A 19,426-nucleotide genomic window follows, 5' to 3' on the forward strand; every position below is an offset into this window, starting at 1 on the left:
TGAAGTGGGTCCGTGTTACCAGGTTCTGTCTGAGTACTGGGCACCCCATACGACTGACAAATCAAGCCGTTATCCTGCAGAATAGGGGAGCCAGATCACCTCTATTACGAAGGTGCCCTCAAAGTTTGTTAAAGAATCAGAAACTTGGGCTTCCCTGGTGGCGCAGTGGTTGGGAGTCCGCCTGCCGATGCGGGGGACGCGGGTTCGTGCCCCGGTCCGGGAGGATCCCACATGCCGCGGAGCGGCTGGGCCCGTGAGCCATGGCCGCTGAGCCTGCGTGTCCGGAGCCTGTGCTCCGCAACGGGAGAGGCCACGGCAGTGAGAGCCCCGCGTACCGCAAAAAAAAAAAAAAAAAAAAAAGAATCAGAGACTTAAGAGGAATGTCTGAGGTCCTTAAGGACCACCTATTTGATTCCCAAAGAGATGGCCCAGTAGGATCTAAGCGGGCGGGGAAGGGCGGGCCTAGCCCCTTGCTCAACTTCAAAGAGTGGTCTGTGACCCAGCAGGTTTGGCATCCAGGTAGGAGCGCAGAATCTCAGTCCCGGCGCACACCTGCTGAATCGCAGTCTGCGCTTTCACAAGACGCCCGGGTAATTCGCATGCACGCTGCAGTGTTTTGAGGACGACGCGTCTAGCCCACTTTCCGCGGAACAGTGAAAGGAGAGTTTTGAGCCTTATGAAACTGCAAGGGATGATATAGGACAGGGGTCCCCAGCTCCTGGGCCGCGGACCGGTACCGGTCAGCAGGAGGTGAGCGCGGGCCAGCGAGCGCAGGTTCACCTGCCGCTCCCCATGGCTCGCGTTACCGCCTGAACTACCCCGCACACCCACCGTCGGTGGAAAAATTGTCTTCCCACGAAATCGGTCCCTGGTGCCAAAAAGGTTGGGGGCCGCTGCTATAGGAGATTTATACAAGTGCAGGGCACGTGCCTTCCCTTCTACAACATCCCCTGAGAGCACTGGGAATGGCAGAGAAATAGGAAGCCATCCCAACCTCCTGGGGTGACCCCAGAGGGGACCCGCGCTGCAGGCGCTGTTCAGGCTGTTGCCGTCCTAGCCTGCAGAGGGCCGAGCCAGAGCCTGGGGACCATCTCCTTCCCCTTGGGCCAGCTGGAGAGTTTGGGACCCTTGTAGAAAGTGAGGACCCTCCAATGGGGGAAACGGGACCAAAACAGGACCAATGTTGAAAGGTGGCCACGGTGAATTCTGTAAAGAAACACACCTCTGGGGACAATTTCAATTGCCTTGAAGTATGTTGGGCTAAATTATCTTTGCGGACACTAATAAACATATTCCTTAGAGACGCACGGTGACTGTCCTAACTCAAAGATGAATATTGGATGAATGAGTTATTAGGGACTGGCCAGACTGCTAACCTCCCAAGCCCAGGGGGCAGCAGTTCTCGTTTCTGCCTTCCCACGTCTTCCCCCTTAAGCCTAACTAAGATTTGCGTTAAATATGTACGCAGCTACTGGGAGAGCTTTAGAGTCAATGAGACACCGGCCCCCACCTCACTTAAGGGGATTGACTCGGAGCCATCAGCAGGGGTGGGGAGAGCCTCCCTGCAGAGACAGGAGGAGACATTTACTCAGCCAGGCCTCAGCCCGCAGCCAGGGGTTAGTCTCCTCTAATCCTTGGTCCTGCTGTGGTATTAGTTTCAGTCCTTAGCCCCCAATCTGGTCTCAGGAAACAGCCTTCTGCCCCAAGGACCAAAGGGCTAGGCTTGCCAAACTCCAGGCACAGCTGTGAATACCTTCAATCCTTTCCTCTGGTTTCCAGTCTCCCTGGGAGTGTCAGCCAGACTCCACCTTTCAAGAGCAAGGAACTCTTAACGCTCCCTGGATACTCAGAGCCTGTCCCTGTTGTGACTCCCATCCCCATCCTCTGATCGCCCTAGTTATTAGCATCCCAGGCAACCAGATCACTAGAGGATCAAATGAACACATGGGAACATGAAAGAAAAGGTTTTCTGGGTTCTGCCTTAAGCCCCATACGATACGCCCATTTAACAGTGACCTGGAGACAACAGCCATGCACACCCACTCGCCCACTCTCTTTCTTTTTTGTTTGTTGTTTGGGTTTTCTTCTTTCACGTATAGCGTGCAGTGAAGTACACAATCTCTAGTATATATCCCGACAGATTTTTACATATATATGCATCCAACTAACCACCATCTGGATCAAAAGTTAAAATATTTCCATCTCCCCCCCCCCCCAAGAGGTTCCCTCATGTCCCTTCCTAGTCAATGTGCTCCCACACAAAGGTCCCACTGTTCAGACCTGTCAGCGTAGGTCAGTCATGCATGGTTTTGAACTTCATACACATAGAATCATTAAGTATGTGCTCTTCTATGTCTAGCTTTCCTTAATCAACATGTTTTTGAAATATAGACATATGTGTAGCAGTCTTTCATTGTCTTGTGATAGCTGGGTAGCATTCCATCGTGGGAATATACTACAGTGCACCCATTGAAAGGACGTTCAGGTGGTTTTTAGACTTCTGGCTGCTATGAATTAATCCTTCTATAAATATCCATGTGTATGTTTCTGGATCACACAATGCTCACTTCTGTCGGGGGCTGAATGCGTAACCAAGATGCGTCTGAGACTGTACTCAATTTACAGCCTCACAAAGTGGCCTGCCCATTTCACGGATGCTGGCAGGAGACACAACACTCCTGGGTCAGAGGTGAAGGGCCACTTCTCACCCACAGCAAGAGCAGCAGGCAGAGTATCTGCATTTTTGCACCAGTTCTTTGAGACCCAATCCCTAAAGGGTAATTAATGCAGAAAGGGACAAGTGATGCCCACACACACAGTAGGGTGTATTACAAATGCTTGGGGAACCCACATTTTTTTATAATGGACAGTAAGCATGCCTGCCTTTAGTTCTGGAGGGAGATACAATATCTGTGTCCCAAGACTGGAAGCAAATCTGCCTTCTGCTAGGGAGACACTAGCTCTGTATCTCAAGGCTGTTCAGTATTACAAACAGCCTTGAGAACATAGTCTGGAAAAAAGGACATTCAATGCCTTGCTTACAAGGTGTACAGAAATGCAAGAGCCCAACAGAGAATTGTTTCCCAACAGGTAAACGCCCAGGAGTGGAACTGCTGAGTCAAAGGGGCTGGCCTACATTTAGTTTTAGCAGATACTGCCAAAAAAGGGGTCCCAAAGTGATTGTACCAATTTATACTCCCATTAGCAGCGTCTGAGGTTTCAACTGCTCCACGTCCTTGCCAGCACCTGGTATTGTTGATCTGTTTCATTTAAGCCAAACAGCCGTACTGATCTGTTTCACTATGGCCATGCCTTTGTTTTTTCAGGAACTCTTCCACATGGCAGACGTTTAGATGCTATTTTTTTTTTTTTTTTTTTTTTTTTTTTTTTTTTTTGCGGTACGCGGGCCTCTCACTGTTGGGGCCTCTCCTGTTGCGGAGCACAGGCTCCGGACGCGCAGGCTCAGCGGCCATGGCTCACGGGCCCAGCCGCTCGGCGGCATGTGGGATCTTCCCGGACCGGGGCACGAACCTGCGTCCCCTGCATCGGCAGGCGGTCTCTCAACCACTGCGCCACCAGGGAAGCCCCTAGATGTTATTTATAATGATGGTTCAGATCAACATGAATACTATTGCCTTTACCAAATTTTCATTTGTCAACTACATATTAACAGCCACACGCCAGGTGAGCAGTGGGCAGTGTAGATATGAGGCTCTGGGAAGCAGACACACAGGGCAAACTTCTCTCAGGAAACACATTTTAAAGACAGCAAGTAGGATGCGGTTCCTAAGCAGGGGGAGCTGGTCTTAGGGGAAGCACTGCTGTTCAGGCCTGGCCACCATGAGGGGCCCGAGGAGACAGGTTTGCTCAGTGGAGGAGAAAGGGGTGCAATGGTGGGAACACGGGAGGGCCAATGACCAGACCTGCTCATAGGATCACCTGAACTTTCTAGCGGGGCTGCACTGACCAAAATGCTAGTAGATGATGATAGCAATGATGATGATGAAAAGAACAGCAATCAGTTATTGAGTACGTCCTATGTTCCAGGCACTAAGCTAGGCTCCTTACGTGTATTAAATTACTCTGTACCTTGCAGCCAGCACCCACTGGCCAGTGATGAGATGAAAAGATTCAGTAAAAGGCTTTCTGCTAGTGAAAACACTGGTCTTGGATGAGAGCTGTCAGGGAGGTTTTAAGAGAGATTTGGAAGGGCTCTGGTGTTTTTATGATTCCATCCAATTCAGTTTCGTGTCTAGAAATTATGTAGGGTGAATTTCCTTTGCTTACATCTCGATTAGCTAGCTATTCAATAACAATAATAACGATAGTGGTGACGGTCATAATGATAATAGTAATAACATCTTCTTACCCTGGGCTAGGCATGGTACAATGTACTTTGTATTTCATTCAGTCCTTACTTCAACCCTATGAGATATTACAACTCCCATTTTACAGAGGAAGAAACAAGTATGGAGAGGTTAATTAATGAGTCCATGGTCTCACAGCTTTTAGTAGCAAAGCCAGGATTCATACCCCAGTGGGTCTGACTTCAAAAATGTTTTCTTTCTACTCTGCAGCACTGTCTTTCCAACTACGCTTGGTCAAACGACACGCTTCTTATTTTAGGGACAGGCTTATAGGAAGGCCTAATTTGCTAAGGATGATTATTGAGAATTAAGCCTGCCGTTGGAAGATGGATTTGTGTGTGTGTGAAATGACCTGGTGCTCTGCTCTAGATCTGTGCAGCTCTGGTTTTAGTACATGGATACTAAGTTGACAATCATCCTGGGAAAGTCTGCTACCTCCACGTCTGGGGGCAGACACGGCGTTTCCTGACAGTGAGGCCGTCCTCAGGGAGGAAACCAGAATTCTGAGCAGAGGTCCTAAGCAGACAGAGAGGGACCCCCAGCTTCTTTCACAGCCTTGTCGTCTTGGGCCTAGAAGATTTAGAGGAATACAGGTGTGTAGGCGTGAGTTTGTCAGCGCTGGGAGATTTGGAGACAGACTGGGAACCAGGATGGGACAGGCTTGAAAGTCCTAGAGGCCCGGCCTCATATTGACACAGTAAGCTAGGCCTGATCGCAAGCACGGGTCCAGGGTCAAAGTCTGGTCAGAGTGAGGTCAGGTTGGTTTGTGCTGCATTTTACTTTGAATCCGCAAATAAGCAGGTCAAAGATACACCCAGGGTCAGGGACACACATGAGTGAACACTGCTCTCCAGTGCCGCCCTAGTGCCCTACAGACACCAGAAGTTCATGGTCTCAGCAGCCACAGGCTATGAGAAATTTGCCAGGTCAGAGTTGGACAAAACGCTGATGGGGAGACCTGGGGGCAGGGGGCGGAGGAAGCGGGGAGCGGGGAGAGTCCCTGTCATATCAACATCCCAGTGACACGTGCACTTTACCCAGGTTCTCTAAGATGGAAAAGTTTAAGACCCAAAGGAATTTATCCATTCTTTCAAAACCAAAAAAGCCTACTGAGCTCTTTTAGGTATCAGATAATGTTCTAGAGATACAACGGTGAACACAACCAAATTCCTAGTCCCAAGAAACAGACATTGCAGTAGGGAAGACAGACGGTACACAAATAAATATATGACCTACACTATATATACTATAATATAATGTTATAATTGTATAGAACTGATAAATACTAGGAAGTGAAATAAAGCAGAGTAAGGGGATTGACAGGGTTTCTTTAACAGATAAGTGAAGGACAGCCTCAGAGTAGAGGAGCAGAGACGTGAATGAAGTGCGAGAGTGAGCCATGTGGGTAGCTGGTGTTGTTCCAAGTAAAGGGAATAGACAGTGCAAAGGCCCTGTGGCAAGTGTGTAGACAGCATGTTCAAAGAACAGCAAGAGGCCAATGTGCTTAGAGCAGAGTAGCAAAGGGATGCAGGGGGAAAAAGATGAGGCAGAGAGTTAGCTGGGCGTCAGAGGATGTTGGTTCTTTTTCTTTTTTTTTAATTGAAGTATAGTTGACTTACAATGTTGTGCTTGTTTCAGGTGTATAGCAAAGTGATTCAGCAAAGTGATTCAGCTATACATATAAGAATATATATATATATTCGTTTTCAGATTCTTTTCCATTATAGGTTATTACAAGTATTGACTATAGTCCCCTGTGCTATAGGTCCTTACTGTTTATCTATTTTATATATAGTAGTGTGTATCTGTTAATCCCAAACTCTTAATTTATCACTCCTCTTCTCTTTCCCCTTTGGTAACAATAAGTTTGTTTTCTATGTCTGTGAATCTATTTCTGTTTTGAAAATAAGTTCATTTATATCACTCTTCTGGATTCCACATATATGTGATATGATATTGTTCTCTGACTTACTTCACTTAGTATGATAACCTCTAGGTCCATCTATGTTGCTGCAGATGGTATTATTTCATTCTTTTTTTATGACTAATATTCCATTGTGTATATATACCAAGGCTTCTTTATCCATTCACCTGTTGATAGACATTTAGGCTGCTTCCTTGTCTCGGCTATTGTAGACAATGATGCTATGAACATTGGGGTGTGTGTATCTTTTTGAATTAGAGTTTTCGTCTTTTCTGGATATATGCCCAGGAGTGGGATTGCTGGATCATATGGTAGCTCTATTTTTAGTTTTTTAAGAAACCTCTGCACTGTTCTCCATAGTGGCTACATCAATTTATATTCCCACTAACAGTGTAGGAGGCTGCCCTTTTCTCCACACCCTCTCCAGCATTTATTATTTGTAGACTTTTTGATGATGGCCATTCTGACCGGTGTAAGGTGATACTTCATTGTAGTTTTTTGTTGTTGTTGTTGTTGTTGTTGTTGTTTTTTGTGGTACGCGGGCCCCTCACCGTTGTGGCCTCTCCCGTTGCGGAGCACAGGCTCCGGACGCACAGGCTCAGCGGCCGTGGCTCACGGGCCCAGCCGCTCCGCGGCATGTGGGATCCTCCCGGACCGGGGCACGAACCCATGTCCCCTGCATCGGCAGGCGGACTCCCAACCACTGCGCCACCAGGGAAGCCCTTCACTGTAGTTTTGATCTGCATTTCTCCAATAATTAGTGATGTTGAGCATCTTTTCATGTGCCCATTGGCCATCTGTATGTCTTTTAGAGTATGTTGGTTCTTGATGGCATGGATAGGGAGTTTGTGTTTCACTCTGATACTGAGGGAAAACTATTAAAAGATTTTGTGAGAAAAGTTACAGTCTGTATGAGGCCAAGAATGGATGCAGGAAGACTTGTGTATTCATTTCTTAGGGTTGCCATACAAAACCACAAACTTGGTGGCTCAAAGTAACAGAAATTTATTTTCACACACTTTCAGAGGCCAAAATGGTAAAAATCAAGTTGTCAGCAGGGCCCTGCTCCCTCTGAAGGCTCGAGGAGAGAATCCTTCCTTGCTCTGGTTCTGGTGGCTCCGGGCATTCTTTGGCTGTGACAGCACTGTTCCAACCTCCACCTCTACCTTCACATGGTCTTCTCGTCTGTGTCTGTGTCTTCTCCTCTTCTGTCTCTTCTAAGAGCACTTGTCATTGGATTTGGGGCCTACCTGGATAATCCAGGGCGATCTCATCTTGAAATCCTTAATTTATCTAGATCTACAGAGACCGTTGTCTCAAATAAAGTCACATTCTCAATTCCAGGGGTTACCATGTGGACACCTTTTGGAGGCCACCTTTCAACCCACTACCTCTAGTCAGGAGGCTATCACAGCAGCCCAGAAAGGCGGTAAGGGTGACTTGCCTTAGAGTGGTGGCAGGCAGATGGTGAGAAGTGGTTGGATTGTATTAGGGTGACAGCTCAATGGAGAGGATTCGCTCGTTCATCATCGCCACAAATATTTCTCGGGTTCCTACCATGTTCCGAGCACTGCCGGCACTGAGGATACAGCACGGAAGAAACAGATGCAACACTCAACCACCTGAGCTCACATCACGGTCCAGCAGCAAAACACATAAGTGTGCTGTGTGTCATAAAGGAACAGGCAGCAGACAGAGCAGTCCTAGTCAGTACAGAACACGGAAGGAGGAATACAACTTAGCCAGGCCAAAGGGCACCCCGGGGGTGGGAGATGGGGAGGGTTGAGAGCCCTGATGGAGAGAGCTGAATTTGTGGAGTTCCTGGTCACAATGTCTTTAAAGAACCAGACAAACAAGGGTGGCATGTGGCCTTGGGGCAGCCTGGCCATCAGAATGTCTCAGACCACCCAGGACATACCGCTGTCCACTCGTAGCCTGCCAACACATCTGCTTCTGAAGTTTGCGTTTGCATGTGTAACCATTTTAGCAACGCACCCCCTCCCTAACTTTATGGCCCCGGATCCTACCATAGCGGCACCAGGTACATGAGCAAAATTGTTGCCCACAACCCGAGGTTATCCAGATCAGGTGAGACTGCTGCCAGCACGCTACGGACACCACCCTTGAGTCACCCCCAGGGTCCTTAAGTAATCCTACCCAGATCCCTGCAGTTAATGGGTCATCAGCTAACCAAATCCTAACCTCTAAATTGCTCACACAGACCCTGGGTTTCACTTGCCAGCTGCAGACATAAAAGTCTGACTACTCAAGAAGTTGCTTTTCAGGAAAGGTCTTTCATCGGCGAGATTCACAAAACTCATTAGCATCTCAAAACCTCGCAGATAAAAGGCAGAGTCAAAGAATAAATGGAAATGAGCAGGATTCCTCTGCTGTGTGGTTTGACTACAGGCCCGCCCCTAATGTTTGCGGGGGCTCTAGGCAAAAGTGAAGGCGGAAGCCCACACACTGCATGTCTAAACACTTAAAAGATCAAGGTAAGAGACACTTAAAATATGGCGTACCCTCCTACTTGAATAATTAACCCTTCATAACGATCTGGATGGCCACAGCCCCCCCGTCCGCAACCCGTCTCACTTTCTTCCTAATGAGGCTTCATGCTGCACTGAAATGAGTCCCAGGCAAAGGCAAGTGGACACCCTAGCCCACACATCCAAGCCCCAAAGAGTCCCCCATGGGCCACACCTCATGTCTAACGGTCCGCCTTCGGGATAATGGATCCCAGAAATAGCACAGGCTCCCAGAAGCTGACTCAGAGCCACTGGGTAGGGAATTCCAGATCCCAGTTATCTGGAGTATGGTCTGGAACGGCCAGTTCAGGGCACTGGGTGGGCACAACCCATTAGTCCCCCCACCTTATGGGGAAGGGGAAAACTGGGGGAGGGCCCGTAATCTTTGGTTGGATTGAAGTTACTTCCTGCTGATTGTTAACAGAAACTGCAAGTATGGGGGCATCCAACCTTTAGTTAGGTCACTGGTCCTGCCGGAGTGCCAGAGGGGAAAGCGGGTCTAGACCAATCGAAGAGGGTTAGATTAAGACAATCCAAGACAGTCTGCTGGATCCAGGGCTGTCCTTCCCAAACAAATTGTAAGAAACAATCTGCTATTGGTAAAGGGGATGCCTAGGGTTCCGAATAATCTCTATACAAAGTAAAAGCAAAGAAAGTACCTCGCTGGCATGAGAAGTTCCTCCTTCGAGGCTGTTATTCGACTTCCCATGATGGCAGCTGGGTACATTTCAGTGTCCTGCTCCTGGTCAGGTCCCATTGTCCCATGACTGTCGGGTTCTGGGTGAGGAGCCACCAGGAGACCTACCTGAGAAGCCAACAGCTATGGCCTCCCGTGCACGTGCGCACACATACACGCACACACACCACGCCACACATATGTCTACAGGAAGGAAGGGTAGAGAACAGAGCCTCTGACTGAAGACGAGCAGCCTTTCCATGGATATAGTGCAGGACACGGTTCCATTTATGAATCGTTCATTCATTCATTCAAGCAACAAATACTCAGGGAGAGTCTAGTAGATGCCAGACACTGCACGGTGCTGGCATTGCCCATCACGGGGCTAAGCACTGAGCAAACTAAACCCTGTCTCTGCCCTCTGACTTCCAACCTAGCTAAGAAGAGAAAGCCACGCACTAGTGATTTTCAAAACGAGTTGAAATTAAAACATGAATTGTACGGACAGATCTTGACCACTGCTTGACTTCTCAGGTCAGGGAGGGAGGCAGCATCCCCATCTCACAGGGGCTGATGGTCTCAAAGTGACAATACCAGTTGGGACCACGATAGAGGCATGCTGGGCGGTCACGGGCCAGTATCTAGGAACTAAAGAAAGGTCTGGGGTGCTTGAGGACTGAGTCATATTTTTTGTTTTCACAATGTCGTCCACACATTTCTTCCCAGCCTCTCACAGAGCCAGGGTCTGAATTCGTAAGACGACCAGCTGAGCCACGAGCCTTTTGAGACCATAGGACCAGTGCCGGTGTAGACATCTGTATGAACCCCTTTCATTGTTTTTCACCCATGGACCTTGGGTTCTAAAACTTTGATCCACCCACATTTTTATCTTCCTCTTTTCACGGTGATAACTCACTTTCCTCTGTTCTATTTCTGGCATATAACGCTCAGGACGCAAGGCTTCTGTGTGTTTGCTAACCAGTGTCTCCTTGCTCAATTTGCATCATTTTAATTGCCAGTGAGGGAAGTTTGTATGCAGTGATCTACCAGGAGCGAGATTCTGATACTCTTAGAGATGGTACCAGACCACGGTAAGTCCTTGACTCAGTGGCCAGAGGCAGGAATAGTCAGGGAACAAGCTCCCGGGCTCGTCCCTAAAGTGTGGAATTCCTCTGAAGTGTTTTAAACCATCTTCGTAGCTTGAAAACCAGGAATTTCAGCAAGGACAGTCCATTTCTAGCATCTACTATGCTGAGTAACAAACTCCTAATTTCACCAATGGAAACCTCTGTGGAAATGGTAATTAGCAGCATCTGGTGTGGATCAGAAATACGGGTACTAATTGAAGCAACTGTAGTCGTTATCTCTGGAGTGTGGTATTTCGGATAAAATGTTAGGTGATCACCTTGAAGTGAGAATTCCTGATTAGGGAACTGACAGCCCCTGGAGTGTAGGTTAAAAATGTACACATTCCTATCACATTCTCTCTATGAAAGCCTTTTAAAGAAAATTACAGACATTATCATGCTGCCCACACGAAGCTCTCATTCATTCTGTGTTCTAAGTATAACCGTCTGGGGGGAAAGGAGCATGAGACACATTTTCTAAGGAAGACAGTCTATCCCAGGCAATAAAAGCCCCTTTGTTGTTTTCTATCTCCGTGTAACTTATTTCTCAACTGTTTGCTGGAAGCTTTCCAGAGTCCTCCTGGGTTTCACATGCACATGCACCGTCATGCTAGGTTTTGCAGAAGAGGGGTGGAGAGGTGGGTGTCCCAGGAAAATGGAATGTGGAACACTAAACCTTCAGCCTTGACCGTCCTTCTGAGGAACGGAGGGGATTTTTAAAGACTACAGAGTGGGACCTGGAGCGGGTACAGATACCCTTCTCTGCAGACCCGATTCCCAACTAGGTTCCAGCCTCCCTTCTTTTTTTTTTTTAGCATCTTTAGTAGAGTATAATTGTTTTACAATGGTGTGTTAGTTTCTGCTGTATAGCTAAGTGGATCAGCTATATGTATACATATATCCCCATATCTCCTCCCTCTTGCGTCTCCCTCCCACCCCTCTAGGTGGTCACAAAGCACGGAGCTGATCTCCCTGTGCTATGCGGCTGCTTCCCACTAGCTATCAATTTTACATTTGGTAGGGTATATATGTCAGTGCCACTCTCTCACTTCGTCCCAGCTTACCCTTCCCCCTCCCCGTGGCCTCAAGTCCATTCTCTCGTAGGTCTGTGTCTTTATTCCTGTCCTGCCCCTGGGTTGTTCAAAAACCTTTTTTTTTTTAGATTCCACATATATGTGTTGGCATATGGTATTTGTTTTTCTCTTTCTGACTTACTTCACTCTGTATGACAGTCTCTAGGTCTATCCACCTCACTACAAATAACTCAATTTCATTTCTTTTTATGGCTGAGTAATATTCCCTTGTATATATGTGCCACATCTTCTTTATCCATTCATCCAATGATGGACACTTAGGTTGTTTCCATCTCCGGGCTATTGTAAATAGAGTTGCAATGAACATTGTGGCACATGACTCTTTTTGAATTATGGTTTTCTCAGGGTATATGCCCAGTAGTGGGATTGCTGGGTCGTATCAGCCTCCCTTCTTTGCAGACGTGATTCCCAACTAAGTTCCATCCTTGACTTTATCCCAATGTTCTGATACCTGCCCTGAAATGTTACTCCTCCCCGCTCTTCTCTCCTGTGTGTGAGATACATCGATAGCATCGCTGCCTTTCCCCTTCCCCCCTGTACTGAAAGCTTCACTTCATTAATTCTCACAAATAAGGGCATGAGCAAACTCAAAGCACATGCCTGTCGTTATTTTTGTAGAGCATTTATTCTTTTTGATGTGGACCATGTTTAAAGTCTTCATTGAATTTGTTACAGTACTGCTTCTATTTTATGTTTTGGTTTTTTTGGCTGCAAGGCATGTGGGATCTTAGCTCCCCGACCAGGGGTCGAACCCACACCCCCTGCATTGGAAGGAGAAGTCTTAACCACTGGACCACCAGGGAAGTCCCGCACATGCCTGTCATTTGAAATTGGGTGCAAAACATCTGCCTTCAGCTGAAATGCATTAATTAGCATGGCTCGGTTCCTGGAATAAAGTGGAAGGAGAGAGCAGTCCTCCAAATGAGCTCACTGACCAGAGGGAACAGATGCTGGAGAAAGGGTCACGTGGTTTTCCAGGGGCAGGTTTCCTCTTTGGGTGCCAGGATATGTAGGGATAGCCATTACCAACCATGAGAGTGTGGCTGATGAAATTAAGGAAGGCATTTTTAAATTCAATTACACCCTCAGTGGAAATGCTCTCACTAATGCTTGGGGAGAGAATTATACCCAGTCCATAAAGCCTAACATTTCTAAACCCAATTTTGCGAATTATTCTAAAGGTTGATTCAAGGTCTCTCTTCCAAATGGGAAGTTAAATGTGGCCAATGGAAGGAAGACATCCGCAGACTGACTGAGGGGTTTATCAGCCTGTAAGAGTTTTAATTAATGTAATCACTAATGTTGCATTAACAGTTTAGTGAAGGAAAGTAATTACTCACACATCCGCTGTATCAGATGGGAAGATTAGAATTCATTTTCCAAAACGATTAGCATTTTGCCAATTAAAAGAATCCCTTCTCCCTGCCAGCAGCCCTGTGACCTCGCTCAGCCGAAGATCATTTAAATGAAACATATTTTGCATCAGAAGATAGAGCAGGGAGAAATGGAGAATTAAGGCTGTGTTTATTCTTAGCGCCTCCCCAGGGCACAGCAAGCAAGCGCAGGGGTCTCCGTGAGTTGATAATGTCTCGCTTTATTTGCATAGCCAGTCACTCTGGATTATACCACTGGCTGCTCTGTTACCCTGCAGCAATTAAACAACGGAAAGGCCAGTGGAAGACGAGGCCAAAAGGAAGCAAGGGGAGAGTCTGGGTGGAATGGCCAAGCCTAGGGTCCAGTGGTTGGACAAGTGCCAGGACTCACTGTTGCCCCATCCTGAGTGACAGCTGGAACCGGCTCTGCTGGTGGGCTTGGGCCATCATGCTGCCCACAGGGGCTCCCTAAAGTGTGAAGCTGTGTCCCTTGAGCCCTCCTACGGATGGCCCCTGAGTGTTGGGTGTCATCTCCGTGCCAAGACTTTGGCAATATGGTCCGACAGCTCTCCAGCCCCCCTCCTCACCATCTCTGGCAGATCCTCTAGTGACAGCCACTTGGAACTTTTCATTTCTTAAAAACCCCATAGCTGGGGCTTCCCTGGTAGCACAGTGGTTGAGAGTCCGCCTGCCGATGCAGGGGACACGGGTTCATGTCCTGGTCTGGGAGGATCCCACATGCCACGGAGCGGCTGGGCCCGTGAGCCATGGCCGCTGAGCCTGCGCGTCCGGAGCCTGTGCTCCGCAAAGGGAGAGGCCACAACAGTGAGAGGCCCGTGTACCGCAAAAAAAAAAAAAAAAAAAAAAATCCCATGGTCTTTCAGATCCAGCTCCTTGGAACCTGTTATTCACCCCATCAGCAAACCTTTTGCCTACTTTGTTAGAGCATCACCCTTCCTGCTTCGCCCAGGGTAAATGGCACTAGGCACTGACTAGAATAGCTACGGCCCCCACTTTGCACACTCAGAGCCCCTCCGGTCCTGCACTTTTGCATTGTGTTATATTATACTAATCACGGTGAGCTACTGAGACAGGAACTGGGATCGTACTCTGCTCAGTATTCTCAGCCTGTGCTGAGGCGGTGCACGTGTCAGCTGCTGTATCCATTCTTGTCGAACGGCTTAATGATCGTGGGCATATGTTAGCCCTCCCTGCCTCCCCCCTGTCAGCCTCATCGAAGGTCAGCCTAGGAGGCCCAGACTGGTCGGATCAGCTAACATCACAAAGGAGGGAACTGAGACATTTTCATACAGGTGGGCATTCCCTCTTCACAGGTGCTCCTCACTGGTGAAGCGCCGTCTCCAACGGGGGCTGACCCTCACTGAGTGCACCGCTTGGGCTTCCTTCTGCTATGTCTCTGACTGCGTTTAGCCAATGGGAGGCATGGCGGGAGACTGGAGTCGGGGAAGAACGGGAGGTTGAGGTGTTTCTTCCTCATGCCCTCCTTACTTTGGCTTCACATCTCTGATACTAGCTGCACAGAACAGGATGGAGAAGACGGAAGATGCATCTGCAGAAGGGCAGAGAATAGCCCAGAGGCCATTTCTGAGATGGGAATTTCAGGATATTCCGTCATCATGCATCAGCATTGGACAGGAGGCCCCAGACAAGTGCTATGTTGGGGTCTCCAGACCCTTCCGGTGGCCTGTGTTCAGCCCAGAGTGCTGCCCAGGTGCGAGGGTCAGCTGACCAGTTCCAAGGCAGGCAGCCATGGACCGAGAGGGAAGGCCACCGAAACGCTTCATCCCAAACCGTGTCCAAATGGAAATGCCTTACTGATGTAATACTTGATGTGGTTATTAAAGCTGTTTGACAGGCACTGTTTCATTTGATCCCCTGACAACCCTATGAAATAAATATTTTGCTGATGGGGCAACTGACTTAATCAAGGCTGCTGAACAAGTAAACGGTGGAACAGACCAAAGTTGGCCAACATCCAGCTGGTGATCTTCCCAGGCTATGATCCATATCACCTTTAACTGATCTGGGCTCCATTCCCATCTGCACCCCTTATAAGCTGTGTGACCCTGGGCAAGTGACTCAACCTCTCTGTGTCCGTTCCTTCATCTAGAAGACACACATAACATGTTTCTCTCGTGACTGCTGTGACCTAAATGAGGGTGGGGGGCTTCTCAGAGGCTGGGAGAGGGGACAGCGTTTGAGGCTTTCCATGAGAAGCCAACACCAGGTCCTCTTGAGCGAAACAGAAGAGGCTGATCTTCTGCCGGGCCTGTTGGGAGGACCTGGGAGGAGTCCTTGCATCTGGCTGGTGGAGTGTATGAGCCTGGGCTACCTGTACAATCCCAAGGGATCCTAGGAATTGGCCCCCCTCCTTCACCGGTTGACTAAATGATATCAGCCACCAGCAGGCAGGTAGGAACTAAGCCAGATTTAACTTTTTTTAAAAGAAAGAAAATTGATCTTTTCTGTGAGAAATTAAATAACGACACAAAAAATATCTACTTTCCACAGCGCCTAACACTTAGTAGACTACATACGAGTTAATTCCCTTCCCCATATTTAACACTAAAGGCTGAGTCAGTCTCATCACTAGCAGGATTCTGCAACACAGCCTTTCCATCAAGGGGAAGACACTGTCCCCCTTGGGACAGGTGGCTTGGCGGGTGTGCAGGATGGGTGATGACAGGCTGCCCAGTAGCTGCCACGCAGGAGCTACTGGAAGAGCCCTGTAGCTCACCCTCCAGGTCAGCTGGGCTCCCGGCGGAGGAGACAGCGGGGGCGAACAACTCCAGAACAGAGCTAGTCGGGCCCCCAGTGTGTGCGTATGTGTCCCTGGGTGCTCTAAAGAAAGGGAAGCTCGCCAGGCCTCCAGCCACTCTCTGAGCCCGAGGAGATGGCCGTAACAGCGATGAGTATGAAAGACAGACCATCACCCATCACCCTGGTCCTCTACATGCTGGGAAGGAACTGAAGCGAGGCAAGTGCCCAGAGGCACCCGAAGTCCAGAGGGGCTTGGAGAGCGAACCCGAGGGCAGCCCAGAGAAGGCTGCCACTTGAACGCCTCATGCCTGGAGCACCCTGCAGACCGGCTAGCTCCCCTGCACAGCCCAGATCCCACAGACTAATTAAAGAAAAAACCCTTCAAAGAATGGGGGAGGGAGCTGGAAGTGGGATTATCGAGGGGAGGGCAGTTGCTGTGTTCAGAGTCATGAGGCGTGAAAATGAATCCCATCTTTCACTTCCCAGCTTTGTAACCTTGGGCATGTTACTACTGAAGCCTGTTTCTTCAACTGAAAAACAAGAATCATAGTCCTTGTGCCAGGGAGGAGCCTTTTCAAAACCGTAACTAATTAGATACGCACTAATGTCTGTACCACCTACACGGAGAAACGCAGTGTTGATTTTGCTCACAGCTGTATCTCTAGGGTCTGGTCGTGGCAGGTGCTCAGTAAATGCTTACTGATCCCTGATCAGAAAGTGTTGTCACAGCTCCTGATGTTTTGAGGGCATTGGTGGGCACGTTGTCGCGAAGAACAAAAGGTCGAGAGAGTCTCAGGGTGGAAGCTGCCTAGTGGTGAGTCCCTGGCAAGTCGCTCTGGAACAGTGAGCCTAACGCAGGACAGAGGTGTGCCTGGTGGGGCCAAGTCCCAGGAGTCATAGCTCAGGCTCCCTCCCTGGGGACTGTGGTCCAGCTGCACACCATCAGCTCGGGGTTCCATGGTTGCCTTACTACCCAGAAGGGCACCGCAGAGAGCACAACCCCTGGCAGCACTGGAAGGACAAATAGGTATTTACCAAAATTTTGTTCTAAAAATAATAGTAATGATAAAATAGAGGGGAAAAAATCCATTGACTTCCAGTCCCTTCACAAAAATATCAACAGTATCAAAAAAGCACAAAAAAAATTGATCTCTTTGTTCTTTATGACTAATGACCATCAATGCAAGTTATTTGAAGGGGAAAACTGCCTGAGAATCTAATTGAAGAATCAGAAAGGCAGAAATATTGCATTTTCTTGGATGAGTTTTCAGAATCTCAACCACCCAAGGCATCCACCGTGTCCCTCATTGTTTTAAAGTTTTGTTTTCTTTTTTTTTTTTTTTTTTTTGCGGTACACAGGCCTCTCACTGTTGTGGCCTCTCCCGTTGCGGAGCACAGGCTCCGGACGCACAGGCTCAGCGACTATGGGTCACAGGCCCAGCCGCTCCGCGGCATGTGGGATCTTCCCGGACCGGGGCACGAACCCGCGTCCCCCGCATCGGCAGGCGGACTCCCAACCACTGCGCCACCAGGGAAGCCCTGTTTTCTTTTTTAAATATACTAATACATTTGGAAAATCTCTTCTTGCAGGAGGAATCTCTTGAAGAAGCTTCTATTTCCGATTGGGTAAATTGACATTCTATACTGAAATGAAATGACTTGGAGAAGACTTCAGCATCTAAATCTGGCAAAACATTCAAAACAATGAATTCTGTCTCATTAAAATATTTGTCAAAACAGATAATAACAAGTGTTGGCAAGGACGTGGAGAAACTGGAACTCTCTTAGATGCCTGATGGGGATGTAGAACGGTGCTGCCATTTTGGAAAACAGTCTGGCAGGTCTCATTTTTTTAGGAAATAGAGCTTTCTCTACCGCTAAGGGAGAGTCTGCTTTCCACATTCTGAACACCGGGGGAGTCTCAGCCAGGCTGAGAGACTGATCTCACCGCCACTAACGTTCTTCTCTTTCGCCTACAGTATGTGTCCGGCCGATGCGCCGTCACCCAGAGCGCCCCGGAGCCCGGCAGCTTCCCCCCTCACCTCCTCCCCCCACTCCTCCGCCACCACGCCCGCCAGCCCCACCTCCGCCACCACGCCCGCCCTCACCACCACCCCCCGCACCAGGAGGCGGGGCTACACGCTGCCCAGGTGACGCCCTGCACCTGCCCCTTGTTCTCCTGCCAGTGGGAAGGCCACCTGGAGGTGGTGGTGCCCCACCTGCGGCAGATGCACAGGGTGGACATCCTCCAGGGGGCCGAGATCGTCTTCCTGGCCACGGACATGCACCTCCCGGCACCGGCCGACTGGATCATCGTGCACTCCTGCCTCGGCCACCACTTTCTGCTGGTGCTTCGGAAACGGGAGAGGCACGCAGGGCACCCCCAGTTCTTCGCCACCATGATGCTCATCGGGACCCCCACCCAGGCCGACTGCTTCACCTACCGCCTGGAGCTCAACAGAAACCACCGGCGTCTCAAGTGGGAGGCCACCCCCAGGTCTGTGCTGGAGTGCGTGGACTCGGTGATCACTGACGGGGACTGCCTCGTCCTCAACACCTCGCTGGCCCAGCTCTTCTCCGACAACGGCAGCCTTGCCATCGGGATTGCCATCACTGCGGCGACGGAGGTCTGCTCCTCGGAAGCTGAGATGTGAAGCAGAGGCCCCGGACGTTCACGTGCAGCCCCCGCTTCCCCGAGGAACTCTGCCTGGGCCCTTGGATCTCAGAAGGCCAGGGCTCCAGGCTCCTTTCTATCCTTCTCCCTCCTTCTCTCCTTCCTTCCTTTCTTTTTTTGTCTCAGGTACTTTGTGGTATTTGGTATTCGTCTGCCATGGGCATTATATTACGTAAACATCTTGTGATTCAAGATCTGGGTGTGAGGTTTGTCCTGATTTGTTGGTATAGTTTTATAGAACACTTTTAATCGGATTCAGTCAGAATGGTGATTTCTCGCCACCGTCTCCTTGCAATTCCCTTCTCCGCTGCTTCTAAATTGAGCAAAAGTCACCAAGGTCACAAAGCAGACTCTTGGGGTTGAAAGGAGACAGTGTCCAAATCATTTCTTCCTTCTCTTTTTAATCTATTTCAGAGTGAGCTAACTCTGAAATGCGTGCCGACAGCAGATTAGGGAACGGGACCTGGCCAGCTCGGAGGTATGTATTTCAGACCAACCAGACGCAAGTCTGCCACCTTCCCAGGAACCTCAGGGGCCACGCTGCCTGGACACAAGGAGATGGCGTCTCCTCCGAAGGCCAGGGCGCCGGACTGCAGGCGTCACCACGCCATGTGTCCTCTGGCTTGATCCCGGGGCTGGGGGGAACGGGCAGAGGTTGAACCCTCTTTTGCCAGGCTGTTATGAGCTTGCTGTCAGCCCGGGCCATCTTTTCCTGCTCCGAAATCAAAGGCCTCAAGGGTTTGGTGCTTTCTTGAAAATCTCTTTGCCGTCTGTTGAGCAATTCGTAGAAAAGGATGGGCAAGAAGCAGGGGAAGAGAAGCAGCGGAAAAAAACGAAGGATAAAATGAATCTCCCGCTCTGGGAGGGCGTTCTCTCCTGAGA

General features: G+C 49.2%; 1 protein-coding gene across 1 annotated transcript in view; it reads left to right on the forward strand.

Moving 5' to 3' along the window:
• The window catches only part of SIAH3 (siah E3 ubiquitin protein ligase family member 3), a gene marked incomplete at its 3' end in the record, with an annotated part of 73,247 nt that extends 54,723 nt beyond the window's left edge, over nucleotides 1-18,524 (forward strand). Inside the window, exon 2 of the mRNA XM_082859171.1 lies at nucleotides 17,850-18,524. Within this exon, the coding sequence (XP_082715297.1) occupies nucleotides 17,850-18,524 (675 nt within the window). The remainder of the gene's footprint in view (nucleotides 1-17,849) is intronic.
• Between the last annotated feature and the right edge of the window lie 902 nt (nucleotides 18,525-19,426).

The sequence above is a fragment of the Leucopleurus acutus genome (genome assembly GCF_964270905.1).
Source record: "Leucopleurus acutus genome assembly, chromosome: 18".
NCBI classification, from domain to species: Eukaryota; Metazoa; Chordata; class Mammalia; order Artiodactyla; family Delphinidae; genus Leucopleurus; species Leucopleurus acutus.